The sequence below is a fragment of the Notamacropus eugenii genome, chromosome 2 (assembly GCF_028372415.1).
Source record: "Notamacropus eugenii isolate mMacEug1 chromosome 2, mMacEug1.pri_v2, whole genome shotgun sequence".
Taxonomy (NCBI): Eukaryota; Metazoa; Chordata; class Mammalia; order Diprotodontia; family Macropodidae; genus Notamacropus; species Notamacropus eugenii.
The window spans coordinates 57,584,983-57,600,314 of record NC_092873.1 but is presented as its reverse complement, the minus strand read 5'-3'; the positions used below and the strand labels follow the sequence as shown (position 1 = coordinate 57,600,314).

Here is a 15,332-nt window from a genome sequence, read left to right as displayed (position 1 = left end):
ACAGAAGATAAGGCTGAAAAGGAAAGTTGGGACCAATTCCTTAGAGTCTTGAATGCCAAGCATCAGAAATTCAGATTTTATTCAGGAATATTTTTTTAAAACAAGATGGGTTAGACTAGAGGACCTAGAAAGTCCCTTCCATCCAAACTGATGACCCTAAGGCATCCTTCAAATCACCTGGTTGCCTGTGGGGACAAGAACACAAGATTTCAAGTTAGGTGACTTAGATCTCAACAGTCACTCTATCCAATCTCTAAGACTTGGAGCAAGTCAGGCAATAAAGAAGCAAGTTTTTTATTCCATTTTAACTGTGACAGGCACAGGGCACTGCGCTGAGAACATGAAGGGCAAAAATAAGCTTCCTGCCCTCAGGGAACTCGCATGGCTTAACTTCAATGGACTTCAAGTGGTTTCTTGACAAAGATATCGGATGGATTTGTCCTTTCCTTTTCCAGTCCATTTTACAGATGAGGAAACTGAGGCAAACAGGGTGAAGTGACTTGCCCAGGGTCACACAGCTACTAAGTGTCTGAGGCCAGATTTGAACTCAGGTCTTCCTGACTCTATCCCAGAGCTCTATCCACTGAATCACCCAGCTGTCATGTGGCTTCAAGTCCCTTCTCCATAAAATGGGGGTGATAGGCTATCCAGAGTCAGGTCTAGCTCTGGATCCTCTGATTCTAGCACAAGATTCCCTTCCACACACAGTTCAGTACCTGGGAGTATGCAGAATTTTAAGAGGCTAGCAGGTTCCAACCCTTCACTTTACACATGAGAAAACAGGTGCAGCTTGGGCAGTCACTTGTCTCTCACCCTGGGGGCAGAGAGCCAGGATATGGTCCCAGGTCTCTGACTGGGCTCTGGGGCTCCTGTGACTGTCTGAGCCCCGAGTTCCAGGAGTGGGCCATGGCAGCAGCCCCAGCCCCGCTGTTCACTAGAACTCTCCTACCAGTATCTTTCCATCCCCTCTGTCTAGGAGGTGACTCCTTGGTTCCTGCCCCTGGAAATGGGGATGGGGGTACTTGGAAGTGTCTGCCATGGGGGAAGGGACCCTCCACAGCCCTCATCCCCCTTCCGGTAACTTGAACCTGGCATTGTGTCCCAGACTGAACAGCTGACAATGCTGTGGCCGGACAGCTGGGGAGAGGGTTGCGTGTGTGAATGTGAGTGTGGGAGAAGAGAAGGGAGGCGCCTGGGATGGGAGGGAGAGGTATTGGGTGGGGGGAGCTAGCAGGAAGAGGAGATAGCTCTGCAGAAGCCAGAATCTGCCCCCAGAGCTGGGAAGCCGCCTCCTGTTCCCTACCCTGCTCAGCTCACCATGCCCTGGCTAGGGAAGCTGGAGCTGCTGCTGCTGGCTGGCTGCCTGGGTACCAAAGCTGGAGAGAAGGGAGGGAGGGTGGCACAGGGCTGGAGGCTCAAGGGTACAAGGGTGGAGCCGGAGAGCAGGTAATGGATATAGGGGGCCGCGCTCCAGGATTCCCCTTCCAGTGTTAGTGCCTGTCTGCTCATCCCACCTTCTCTACCTAGTCTTTCTTCTCTTTTCTTCTCATCCTTTCTTCTTCCTCTTCCTCTCCTTCCTACCCTTCTCTCCTCCTCCTTTTTTCCTTCTCTTCCTCCTCTTCCTCCTCCTCCTCCTCTCCCTCCCCTCTCCCTCCTCCATTTTTCCCCTCTCCCCTCCTGGCTCAAGATCCTTGATTACAGGAGTCCAAGGCCTGAACCAGGAAGAGAAGCTGCTGGATGACTTGATGAGACATTATAACCCAAATGTGCGGCCAGCTGAGCTGGACTCAGATGTCGTCAATGTCAGCCTAAAGCTCACCCTCACCAATCTCATCTCCTTGGTGAGTCAGGCCTCTGAGGAAGGGAGGGTCAGTGCACCTGCCCCCTATGGCTAGGGAAGACATGGAGTTAATCAGACAGAGTCCATCTAGGGATCATTCAAAGGAATCCTGCTGGGGAGATTGTGGGAGGGGTCATTTAAATGGCCTCCTCACTGGACATTGGAGTGGGCAGTGGAAAGTGGGGTGCTGAGGCCTCCCTTTATGCCCCCAGAATGAACGGGAAGAAGCACTCACCACCAATGTCTGGATAGAGATGGTAAGAACCCCTTGCCTACCCCATATCAGGAGCCCTGGTTCCCAAGGTCTCATTAGGAAGCTCCAGGCCAGAAGCTGCTATTTCCAGCCCCCTCCTCCACCCCATTCTCAATGCTGGTTCAAGTCCCGTGTCCTGGGAGGGCTGAGAGTAATGCCAGGGTCCTGGGGCAGGGAACCACGAAGTTGGGCCACAGGAGCTGGACTTAGGGGGTGGGGTATGGAGAGGCGGTGTGACCCGGCTGCTAACTAATCTGCTCCCGGTTCCCCGGCCTTTCATTACCGAAGCAATGGTGTGATTACCGCCTGCGCTGGGACCCCGGAGACTATGAGGACGTGTGGGTGCTGAGAATACCCTCCACCATGGTGTGGCGGCCAGACGTCGTTCTGGAGAACAAGTAAGTTGGAGGAAGGGGTACTGAATGGGTGAGGATGGGGGCTCGAGAGCAACGGGAGGGCAGCTCTAAGGTTCCATCCATTGATCCACAGGCACAAATTAGATGTCCCCGCCCTCCTAGAGATAGTCTTTGCGCTCAAGTACCTGTGATTAAATGCTTAGGGGATTCGGAGACAATTCGAAGGGAACTGGGAGTGGGTGAGGGAGGAAAGGGATGATGGAGAAGGCGGAGGGGTTAAAGTAGCTGGGCACGAAGGCGAGATGAATAGCCCGCTACAATTAGATCCAATTCAGTCCCACACTATGAAGTACCTGCTCTGTGCCCAGTACTGCGCTAGGCACAGAAGGAGAACAAAAAGGAATGTTCCTACATTCCTGGAGGTGGGGAGGCTGGTTAGGACAGGTCGCAGTAACCTGGGGTTTGGGATCGGGTTTGAGATGGACAGAGGAAAGAGACAGCCACAGAGTGGTCTAAGAAAGTCTGAGAAAAGGTTTTTATCCAGGAAAGTCTGAGAGGATTCCGGAGAGAAGGGGAACCCTGAGCTGAAGGGGTGGTGTCTGAATTGGGAAGCCAGGGATTAGGCCATCCTGCTATAGGACAAGAGAAGGGCAAGTCTTCTGGGGAGGCTGGGAGGGCGTCGGGACAAGGTGCAGCTCAGGGAACCCGCCAGGGAGAGGATTCCAAAGCCAAGGGCCAGCTGGGCAGAGCCTGGTCCTTCGTGGCCCCCTGTGCATCTAACAGTGTGGACGGCGTGTTTGAAGTGGCCCTGTACTGCAACGTCCTTGTGTCCCCTAACGGCTGCATCTACTGGCTTCCACCCGCCATCTTTCGCTCCTCCTGCCCCGTCACGGTCACCTACTTCCCCTTCGACTGGCAGAACTGTTCCCTGGTTTTCCAGTGAGAGGCTGGGGCTGGGAGGGGAGGGGGAGCAGCTGGAGGGAGGGGGCTGAGAGGGTATGGGGAGCAACTGGAGGGAGGGGGCTGGGAGAGGCAAGAATGCAGGCTTGAGGTTCAGCAGACCCAGCTCTAGTCCGGGCCAAGCCACTCACTAGTTGAGTGACACTGGGCAAGCGTTCTGAGTCCATGCCCTCGCTTGGAAAATGGGGCGAGGGGAGACTGGGTTCAATGGCCTTTAAGGTCCCTTCCACCTTTATTGCTCTATGCGTCTGATTTTTATGGAAGGAGTGGTATGCTTGGAATTAGTCCTTATTGGGGGAAAACAGAATCTTTGCATAAATGTTTATGGATGGGTGCACATCCCTCAGAGTTCTCTCACTCTCCTTTCCCTCCTCTCTCTCTCCCCACTCTCTCCTTTCCCTTTTTTTCTATATGTATCTTTTCTTCCCTTCCCTTTCTCTCTCCCTTTCTGTTTTTCACTTCCTTCTCTGTCTGTTTCTCTCTCCCTCTCTCCTTTCTCCTACTTCTCCCCTACCCCTGCTCTCCTCCCTCCACTCTCTCCCTTTTTCATTCTATGTCTCTCCCTCCTCCTCCTTTTTCTTCTCTCTCTCTCTCTCTCTCTCTCTCTCTCTCTCTCTCTCTCTCTCTCTCTCTCTCTCTCTCCTTTCTCTGTCCCTTCCCCACCTGGTCTTCTTTTCCTTTGCACTCTTTTTCCCAAAGGTCCCAGACCTATAGCTCAAACGAGATTGATTTGCAGTTGAGTAAGGAAGATGGTCAGACAGTCGAGTGGATTTTCATTGACCCTGAAGCCTTCACTGGTAACCCCATTCTTCCACAGTTATTGCCCCTCTCATCCCAAACTTACACAGCTTCTCTGAACCCCGACTCTGAGTTCAGGAACAGATGGTCCCCTCATTTTGAAATCTGGGCTCCCCTCTTTGCTTCCATTTCCTCAATTTCCCTAGGGTGTGATGGCCACTGTACCAGGGCTGGAGCATGCTAGACAGGTATATAAGGAAGTCGAGTGGGGTTCATAGCAGAACCTCTGGACCAAGGCAGGAGATCTTCCAACCTCTGCCATCCCTCTGCCACCTACAGAGAATGGGGAGTGGGCTATCAAGCACCGCCCTGCCAAGAGACTCCTGGATCCCCCAGCATCCCCGGGGGAAGCTGGGCACCAGCGGGTAGTCTTCTACTTGCTCATTCAGCGGAAGCCCCTTTTCTACATCATCAACATCATTGCTCCTTGTGTGCTCATCTCCTCCCTGGCCATTCTCATCTACTTTCTACCTGCCAAAGGTGAGAGCCCCTGGCTCCTGAGGGGCAGCTACCCGGGTCACTTATTGGTGGCTCATGAGGTCTAGATTGAGAAGAGAATCTAGAGATCATCCAATCCAAACCCCTCCACTTCCAAGGGTGACTGTGCTAGGGGGGCAGGGGGAGGTGCTCTTCACAGAACACAGTGCAGGGAAAAGAGCCCTGGATAGGTAGCCAGAGGAACTGCATTCAGAACCTACTTCTTCTAGTCATCTGTGATCTTGGACCTGTCACCTCTTAGACCTTCAGTTTCCTCATCTGTTAAATGAGGGGTCTGGTCAACGTGACCTCTAAAGCCCCTTCCAGCTCTAAATCAATGGTGCAGAGGGTTTAGGCAGCAGAGCAATGGCAAGAGAACTGGCCTTCAAGTTAGGGCTCAGTCAGTCCATGAACATTTATTAAGCTCCTACTGTGTGCTAAGCCCTAGGGATACAAACACAGCATCCTGGATTTTCTTTCTTTGTGCCTTTTTCACTGATGTCACGAGTTATTTACATCTCCTTGTCTTCCTTTTGGTGTGTGCATTCCCACGGTTTAGCCAAAGTCCACCTAGCACATAATAAGTGTTTATTAAAGATCCTTTTCTTCTTTCACCTTCATTTTCCAAGATATCCCTTCTGCACTGCCAATCCCCACCTCCAGCCATTCCTTATAACATAGAATAAAAAAGGGAAAGAAAAAAAAGTCCAACAAAATTAACTAACATATCAGTCAAGTCTGACAGTATTTACAATAGTCTGTGCCTGTAGCCCCCCACTTCTGCATGACAGGAGGGGGGTACATACTCATATCTCTTTGTTGGAGCCAAACTTGAGGATACATGGATTTTAATCCATAGCTGCAGGAAGATTGAGGTTCAGAGAGGTGCATTTGCCTCAGTTACCCTATCTGCGTAAGGAGGACAGCAGAGCCCTAATTTTTGTAAAGTACTTTATCAACTTTGAAGCTTAGTAGCTTGGGTATTGTGAGAAAGGGGAGCCCCTCCCCCACCACAGAGGCCTATTCGATGAATGGGCATTACCTCACTTTAAGTGAGTACCTGAAAAGTTCTTAGCCTAAAAGGCCAAGGTCTCCCATTGCATCCTGGGCCACCTGATGAATATCTGGTCACTGGATCCAGATGGCTCAGGAGGAGAAAGTGAGGCTGGTGATCTTGCACAACCCTTCCTCACTCAAAACAAAGATCAGTGCAAGTCATGTCATCATTTCTCTGATGGCATGGTCTTCTTCGAAAATGAAGGATGAACATAACATGTATACAATAAATAAGAGAAAGTTAACCCAAGTTAACTGAAACATGTCCTCTGCTCAGGATCATTCCTCAGTTATTCCATGCTGCCCATGTGCTCCGGTAAGGGTCAAGGAAAGCCTCTTCCTGAGGGCAAGACCCCACACAGGACATCCCAGCTAGCATCAGTAGCCCTCAGACCTTCATAATTAAAAGCCACATAAGAACAGTTCTGAGGCATTGCTCTTCAGAAACTGTACAGATCCCAACAAATATATCCCAAAGACTGTTGAATTTAAAACTTTGTTACATCACAGTGAGGCTCCTTCTGGGGAAATTGGTGCCATGGAGGTGGAGGTTAGAAGGGGGGGGTTGAGGAGAGCTTCCTGGGAGCAGCTGCTCTGACCTGGATCTTCTCTGGGTGGGCCAGCTGGGGGGCAGAAGTGTACCGTCTCCATCAACGTCCTACTTGCCCAGACCGTCTTCCTTTTCCTGGTGGCTAAGAAGGTGCCTGAGACCTCTCTGGCTGTCCCCCTCATTAGCAAGTAAGGATCCCTTTCCTCCTCACTCCCTCCTGCCCTATCTCCTCATGCATGAGACCTCCCACTCTTTCTGAGATATTCCCAAGATACCTCACTGTTCCTCAGGAGCTCTGGGCAGGGTTTCTGAGCTGGCTCCATCTTGTCTCACTTTGTAAGAGAGAGGGTTGGGATCCTGTCCTCCCAGGAAGAGGGCCGAGGACCAGTCCTGGCTCCTACCTCCTCTCTTTCCATAGGTACCTGACCTTCTTGCTGGTGGTGACTATTCTAATTGTGGTGAACGCTGTGATCGTCCTTAATGTCTCACTCAGATCACCTCACACTCACTCCATGGCTGGAGGGGTCCGAAGGGTAAGGCTATAGCCATGCCTCCTTGACCCCTTTTTCAGACTGGGTCTCACTGTGGCCCAGGCTGGGCCTCCCATAGGTTGAACTCATTAGTGAGCACCAGGTTCTGATCTGGACATGTTTGCCCCTCCTTAGAGAGCTCTCCCATACCTGCTCTCAAAGTCTCAGAATATTTGTGCCAGAAGGCGTAGACACTTCATTAATCCTGGCCCAAACCCAAGAGATCCACCAGCTACACATTCTCTATTGGCCCCTCTGCCTGGAGTCACCCCCCACCACCACCACCACATGCACACATTTGTGCTCTGCCCCACATCTCCTTCCTCAGGTATGGGGCCCACCTGGATTCTAGGCCGTCTTCTAGCCCAGTGTCCCAACTTCCTATATGCATTCTTCCCTCTACTGGTGCTCAATGCACCCACCCACCCTCTCCCTCTTATTGCCATTCATTTCCTGAGGGATCTTCCTATTGCCTCTAAGATGACCCCCCAACATGGCATTTAAAGGCCTTCACAGCCTGATCCCAGCCTCCCTCTCCAGACTTCCCTTCCCATACTTTATGTTCCAGCAAAACTAGCCCATTCTCTGCTCCTTGGTCTTGCTCCCCCCAACACACCTCCATACACACACCCACACACATTCCTATACACACACCCTCATGCACACACACACATATCCATACAAACACACATACTTACATTCACATACACACTTATACATACCCCACATGCACATATATCATACACACACATACCCATATACAGATATGACCAAACATACCCCCATATACACACTCACACACACATGCCCATATACACATCCATATACCCCCATAAACACATCCTCATGTGCAAACACATATACACACTTTTCAGAGCTGAAGGGTCCATGACCCAGTGCCTCATTAATTAACAAAAGGTGTGGGCCTTCCTACAAAACAAGCCTCCCCCAATCAAGCAACTCTCATTAACATTACAGGGTACTATTATTATCCCATTTTACAGGTGGGGAAACAGACAGAGGTTAAGAGACTTGCCTAGGGTCATACAGCTAGTAAAAGTCTGAGGCAGGATTCAAACTCAGGTCACCCTGACTCCAAGTCTAACACTCTGTGTTCTATGCCACCCCATTGTCCCAGTCAAATGCTGCTCATCCCCACCTAAAACCAAGAATCCTTTGATCCAGACTTTCAGAGAATCCTGACCTTACCCTCCCTCTCATCTGACCCCAGGTGTTCCTGTACCTACTGCCTCGGCTACTCAAGATGCACATGAGACCCCTGGGCCACCTGGCCCCCAGACGCCTCACCCGATACCTCCAGAATGGCTCTTCTAGGGGGACAGAGTTTTCTGGAGAGGAGGCTGCCCCGTGGATGCCCTGCACTGAGCTCGTGTTCCAGCAGCGATGGCAGAGGGATGGGCTGGTGAAGGCTGCCCTGGAAAAGATAGGTGAGGGAAGGGAGGAGGGCTGCAGTGAGGCAGTGGAGGCCCCAGGGGTGTACTAGGCTCAGGAGGTAGGTGTAAGTAAGGGGAAACAGCAGGGGTCAAGTAAGCGTCCTGGACTGGGCAGATGGACCAGTTCAGAGGGAAGGGGACTGGCCAGCTTTGAGGCCAGAGGGTACCTGGGTTCAAATCCCACCTCTGATGTATACCATTGACATGACCTTGGCAAAGTCATCTCTCTTCTCTGGGCCTCAGTTTTCTCCTTTGCAAAATGAGGGGAAGGCAAGGAGAGGGAAGGGGAGGGGGCCACCCCTGAGGTCCTCCCTAGCCTGGATCCGTGATCTCCTATGCCCTCAGATATTTCCTTCTCCCCTTGCCTTCTTGTCAGGGAACGGTCTGGAGTCTGGGCACAGTCAGGAATTCTGTGCCAGTCTAAAGCAGGCAGGCCCCGCCATCCAGGCCTGTGTGGATGCCTGCAATCACATTGCCTGGACCAGGAGACAGCAGAGACGTTTTGAGAACGTGAGTGGGGGGAGGGAGAGGCTGGGGCTGCAAGGGAGGGACTGGAAAGCTGGAGAAGGCAGAGGGAGGGTGAGGATGGAGGTGAAGGTGAAGAAGGCTAGAACTGTCTCCCCACCAACTGCAAACTCATTCCTATCAGGCACCGTCATTTATTAAGCATCTACTCTGGGCCAGGCATGGCTGTGCTGACCAAAAACAATGCAGCTCCTGCCCTCAGGGACCATACAGTCTTACCTTACATTTATTTACTTTTTACACATTTTGTATTTATTTACTCTCTATGTGACCTTGGGTAAGTCACTCTCTGAGCCTCAGTTTCCTCATCTGTAAAACAAAGGGGTTGGCCTAGGTGGCCTCCAGAGGGCCCTTGCAGCTCTGAGTCAGTCTTCCTGTAACATTTCTTCACAACAAAATATAAGCCCCTGGAGGGCAGTTACTATGATAGTGAACTGGAGCCAGACCTGAGTTCAAATCCAGCCTCTGATACTTCCTGGATCTCTGTGGAACCACTTGTCCTCCAAGGCCTCAAGCAGCTCAGTTGCACTGAAGATGCCAGTCTGCTTTGGTAGAATTTCCTCACCTGGATGATCCTTGTACCAATAAAAATTACAGGTCTAGTTATTATCTCCTGGGTCTGGCAGTTAGTAGGTACTTTATAAATGCTTTTTGAATGAATGGGGTAGCTAGGTGGCACAGGGGATGGCTGAGACTCATCTTCCTGAGTTCAAATCCGGACTCAGATACTTACTAGCTGTGTGAACGCAGGCAAGTCACTTAACCTTGTTTGTCTCAGTTTTCTCATCTGTAAAATGAGCTAAGTGAAGGAAATGGAAAATCACTTCAGTGTCTTTGCCAAAAAAAACCCAAAACCTCAAAATGGGGTCATGAAGTTCATGTCAGACTAAACGCACATATTGAATGAATGAAAAATGAGTGGACACATACAATGAATGAATGAATGAATGAATGGATAAAAGTGTCTTTGAGGGGGAGGGAGGGACAAGGCTGCTTGCCTGCCGGCCCCATGTTTGTCTCCAATGCTGTAGGAGAATGAAGAGTGGATGCTGGTGGGCCGCGTTCTGGACCGAGTCTGCTTTCTGGCCATGATCATTCTTTTCCTCTGCGGTACCATTGGTATCTTTGTCCTGGTCCACTACAACCAGGTCCCTGCTCTCCCCTTCCCAGGAGATCCCCGCACTTACCTGCCTTAGCTGTCATGGGAAGTGGGGGGGGGGCAGGGCCATCAAGGGCCCCCCTCTGCTAGGTTCTGGGCCTTCGATGTCCAATCTTGACATTCTGCTCCCAACATGGAGCATCAAGATTTGGACACCTCTTATGGGAAGAAAGAGGATGAAGATGTTTGTGTTTCCACAATGGAATCTTTCAGAGCTCTGTGATCTGGGGGGAAATAAAGGGACAGATCTGGAACAACACCTGATGTGTTTTTGGGGAATGCAGATGAAGGGCCCAGGTGGGACCTCCCAGAGCAAGGATGGAATTTCATTCAATCCAATTTAACAAACTTTTGTTAGTAGAGTATAAGCTTCCTAAGGGCAGGGGGGCGGGGTGTACCTATATCTTTGTATGCTAACACAATTCCTGGAACATAGTAGGTGCTTAATAAAGGCATCTTGGACAAATGAAATGTATCAAGACAAAGGCCCAGTGGTTAATTGATCATTCGATCGCTCAAGCATTTATTAAGCACCTACTGATTACCATAGGGGTTCTCAAAGAGCATCCACTCTTTTAGGGCCTGATAGCTACACCCCCCGGGGTACAGTGGATAGAATGACTTGTCCATACGCTTGGATGAGGCATAGGGAAGTCTTAACATCAGTTTCATTCTATGGATTGATCCATTGAGGTGGAGGCATTGAAGCCTTTCCCTTCCCTATGGAAAATAGTCCACAGACCTTAAGGTTCAATTTTAAATGGCAGCTATGTTAAAACTTGTCACTAAAGGCCAAATACCAGTAGAGGCAAAAACATTGATAAATAATGTAATTTCTATTGTCTTCAAGGGGTTTAGAAGTTGGGAGGGGAGAGAAGATATGCCCAAGAACTATGATACTGTGTGGGATGCAGCAACCCTTATTCAAATTAAACTCAAAGGCTTCTCAAGATAGAAGGCAAAAAGGAATTTATTACAATCTCATGAGAAGGGGAACTTCTTGTGAGACCATGGGCGGTGTCAGCAAGGAAGTGCAAGGTGGAGTACAACATTATATAGTCCCTAACGCAGAAGCCCACTAGCCTCTCTTCCCATTGGCTGGGAATCCAGGCATACAATCTAAATGTGGGAATCTGTCCCAAAGACAAAGAACACGGAAAGTATTGTTGCTCACCAACAAGGGTTTTTTGTTACCAAATATGGAACTTTAAAGGAAGAGTGCTGAGGTGGCATAAGGGGTGGTGAAGGGGAAAAGGAAGGGGGAAGGGTACACCAGGTTGAGCAACAGGAACTTCAGTGATTTTCCACCATCCTGGAGCATCTTATTTCCCTAAAGGCAGATACTTAGTTATTTTGGCTTTGACAAGAAGGGTGGGGGTTTTGGGAAATTCATGCCTGAGGGGTCTTCACTTAACCTGATTTCACTCAATACCAACCAGCTAAGGAGCTGTGGTTGTACTGGCATGGGCAAGAGAACCAGACTTTGCCCCAGGGCACCAACATGGTGGGAGCACTTCTCCAAGATGACCACTGTGTACCACTGGGGGCTTTTGCCCTGCTGATGTGGATCCCCAGCTGTTTTTTGACATGGCTATGTACCCATTGCCTCCTGGGGGAAAGGAGGGAAATTAATCGTCAACTGTACTATGAGAACTTCGGTTGGACTTTGGAAGCAGGGAGCTGGCCCCAGGCTCTGGAGTCTGATGTCCTAAGTTCAAATCCACCTCCAATGTTTACCATTTGTGTAAACTTGACCAAATCATCTAACTTCTGGGCCTCAGTTTCCTAATCTATAAAATGAAGGTGTTGGACTCTAAGGTTTCTTCTAGATCTAGCTCTAGGATCCCATGATCCTTTGGTTCTCTGGGGCCTAGTTTCTTATTAAAGGAAGGAGTCTTTGATGATGACTCTCTACACAGAAGAGGCCAAGGACCTGAGTTTGAATCTCAGCTCTCTCCACTTACTCACTGTGTGGCTTTGGACAAGTCACTTGTCCTCTGTGAGACTCTGTTTTCTCCTCAGTAAATGGAGGGTGTTGGACCAGCTCTTCATGGTCCTGGGCAGGCTCTTCTGGGGGTCCATGACCTTCCTCCCATGCTCACAAAGGAAGCCTGAGATCTTTGCCTCTCCCTAGTTGGGCCCAAGATCTCTTCTTCAAAAGCCCAAATCCTAAGTTCTGTAAGATGGAGCCAGCATCACTCTAGGATAGAGTCCCCATGCTCCCCTGCATAATGGCCTGGGGGAGGAGGGGGCACAGTCCCTGCTGATGACATTTCTTGTCATCTGGCTACACCACCCTCTCTAGATAACTTGATTGCAGTTATCTACTTGTTAGAGACCAGCCAAATAAGAGTAGATACGACAGAAGGAGGCTAGGAGATGACCAGAAGACAAGAGAATCCAGGGGATGGGGAGGATTGGAAGGAGGTCCTCAGTCCCCTTAGGTTTGGGCTGGCTGTGTCTGCAGGTGAGAGACCACACACAAGTCTAGACAGGTAGAGAAGCTTGTCCTTGGCTTAGCTTTGTCTTTGTGCCCCTCTTCCTGCAACGCACCGCCCCCCCCCAACCTCCCATAGTCCTCTCCAGGGAAGGCTGGCAGTTTGGGAACTAATGGACACATAGCCTTTCCATGAATGCCATGGGCCAGGCTTCAGAGAATGTAGTCAGGAGACAGCGGAAATGCTAGCAGTAAGTTGGGTTGAAGTCTTTCACAGACACCAAAGCACCAGGCCAAGAAGTTAGCTTAAGCCAGAGAGTGTTCCCCTGATGCAAGGGCCCTGGGCCATGTCTGATGCAACTTGACACCTAGAGCAAACTCTGCTGTTGATAAATGCCTTCTAACCATGATTCTATGGAAGGGCATAGACAGGTGTCTGTTCTGAGAAACCGATCGCCCCTAGGCTGTTGTTGATCTGAGGAATGAGGCAAGAGACAAACACTGAGTTCTAAACTGGCCTCGGATATTAGCTGTGTAACCCTGGGCAAGTGACTTAAAAAAAAAAAATTCTCTCTGCCTCAGTTTCCCCAGCTGTAAAATTGCAATAATGATCTCACCTACCTCCAGGGATCAAATAAGATAATAACTCTGAGGTGCTTTGTATGGTGTCTGGGATAGAGTAAGAGCTAATTGCTACCTATTACTATTGTTTAAAAAGCTATTTTTAAAGCCTCCTTTTTATTAAACCGAAAGTACAGTGGAGTGGGGAGAGGGAAGGAGGGAGAGGGAGAGAGAGAGAGAGAAGGGAGGAAAGGAAGAAAGAGGAGGGGGAGAGAAAGAAAGAGAGTGGAGGGGGAGAGAAAGAGAGAGACAGACAGACAAAGAGACAGAGAAATGGGGAGAGAGAGACACAGAGACAGACAGAGACAGAGGGAGAGACAGACGGACAGACAGACAGAGACAGAGACCAAGAGCTGCAGGAGAAGCAGAGAGAAGCACTTGGCAGCCCCAAGGGAAGGCTGTGCATCTGGTGCATGCCATACAGTTGGAGCCCAGGGGATGTCCAAGGTGGGCCCAGGCCACAATTGCTTCTTACGTGCCTGCTTCTCCTTGTTGGTTTCTTATGTGTCCGTTCACCTGCCTGTGCTCAGCTGGCTCTCACTTCTGTCTTCAGCTGGCCATCTCTTACCTCGCTTTCACTTTATTCTACTTTTCTGCGGCTGAAAATGCCAGCCTCCATGCAGGGTCGCCTTATAAGCAACAATCCATCTCTAATATGATTTTAATCTCAAAAATTCTAACTTTTTGTCAGGTTATGATTCCGCAATCCTTATATGATTTTCCCATGGTACCCTGACTAGTTATTTAATTTATAATTTCTCAGTTATAATCTCTTAAAAGTCTAAAAACAGTCACATGCAAATGAGCCAATGGACCACAATGCCCTGTAGTCATCAGTACCTCAGTTAGTGCTGTGCCTAAATACATGTTAACTATCATTATGTTGATGGTTATAGTATCTTTATTATTATAGCTATTTTGAAAGCCCTGGTTTGTTTGTTTTTAAGCCAAAAGTATGGTGCAAAGAGAGTGAGCCTTGTTTCCAAGGGTCACAGCTGGAAGCAGAGAGAAACGTCTGATTTTCAACAGGTTCATTTATCCTTCCAGTTTCATAGACTCTCATCCTAGGTGTCATCCTCATTTTCTCACATCCCACAACCAATCTGTTGCCAGATCTGTCAATATCACCTTTGCAATATCTCTCTAATATACTCCCTTCTCTCCTCTGATACTGTCAGAAATCTGGTGCAATATCTTCTCACTCATGTCTTCTGGCTGATCACTAAAAGTGAACACACCTGTGGGGGCCCCAGCTACAATTTTAAGTAAATGCAAATCCATAGGCTTAACAGCTCTGTGAGTTGGGATTGAGCCCAGATATTACAGAATAAATTTGAAAGTGGAAGGAACCTTAAAAGTTATGTATTACCATTCCATCATTTCAAAGATGAGAAAACCGAGGCTCAGAAAAGTTGAGGGACTTGCCCAAAGTCACAGAGGCAGGGAGTCTAACCCAGGTCCTTTGACTCTGAATCTGAAATTTTCCACACTCACTGCCTTTCTTCAGTATCTGGCTCATGGTCTCAAGCCCAACTCCTGCTGACATACTCAAGGACTCCAATGTGTGTGTTGTTTCCCCTCAGACACCCTGGCCTCCTCCTTCTAAGGGGTGCTCATACTTTTGATCTTACTGTCATCCAGAACTGGTTTACCTTCGTGATCTAGAACTCAGAAGTTCCTTTCTCTGACCACAACTTCCACGTATCCATGTGACTCATTCCTCTTTACTCCATCTGGCCTCATGCTTCTCCTCTGAAGTCTTCAGACTAGAATTAAACAGCTCAGCTATCACCTGACCTCTACATGGAATTTCCTTGTCCCTTTCTCCTACCAGTACCATTCATTTTCTCTGTTCCTTGTGGCCAACGGAGGAGGTCATCCAACCTTGCCTTACTGGGTCCATTACAGATTTATGTGACCTGATCTCAACTGGGCCCTGAGACAATCTTTTTATTTTGATCTGTTGCTTTTCTCAAAACTTCCCTTTTTTTTCTCAAGTCTTATAAATCTCTCCTTGTCCAAACTTGGTCATCAAAAGACTTGGCCTCCTACTTAGGTATTCACAATAACCCTAACTGTGTCCTACCCTCTCCCCAAACCCTTGCTCTAAGCATCCCTTATCTCCTCCTCCTTCCCTTTGGATTCTGAGGACCATGTGTCTGTCTCCTAGGCAAAGCCAAACTTTACCCTTGTGTACTGGATCCCATCCCCATCATACTCCTTCAGAAGCAGAACCTGTCCTTGCTGTTTTCAGTTTCCTATCCGAAGACCCCAAGCCTAAACTCTTGACCTTCCCTTAGCATCCCCTCAAGCCAA

The 15,332-nt window shown here is 49.2% G+C and overlaps 1 protein-coding gene across 2 annotated transcripts; it reads left to right on the top strand.

Annotated features, from left to right (window-relative positions):
• The first annotated feature begins 1,239 nt into the window (after window positions 1-1,239).
• CHRNG (cholinergic receptor nicotinic gamma subunit) lies at window positions 1,240-10,217 on the top strand. Of its 2 annotated transcripts, XM_072640489.1 has the most exons (12): window positions 1,241-1,367; window positions 1,702-1,841; window positions 2,053-2,097; window positions 2,382-2,491; window positions 3,233-3,388; window positions 4,109-4,206; window positions 4,487-4,687; window positions 6,364-6,478; window positions 6,709-6,823; window positions 8,052-8,268; window positions 8,651-8,784; window positions 9,831-10,217. In XM_072640489.1, the coding sequence occupies exons 1-12, from the start codon at window positions 1,319-1,321 to the stop codon at window positions 9,993-9,995; spliced, it is 1,545 nt and encodes a 514-aa protein (XP_072496590.1). In that variant the 5' UTR covers window positions 1,241-1,318; the 3' UTR covers window positions 9,996-10,217. The 2 variants fall into 2 exon arrangements, with proteins under 2 accessions (XP_072496591.1, XP_072496590.1); XM_072640490.1 differs by lacking the exon at window positions 3,233-3,388 and having other exon boundaries at window positions 1,240-1,367.
• The last annotated feature ends 5,115 nt before the right edge of the window (window positions 10,218-15,332 follow it).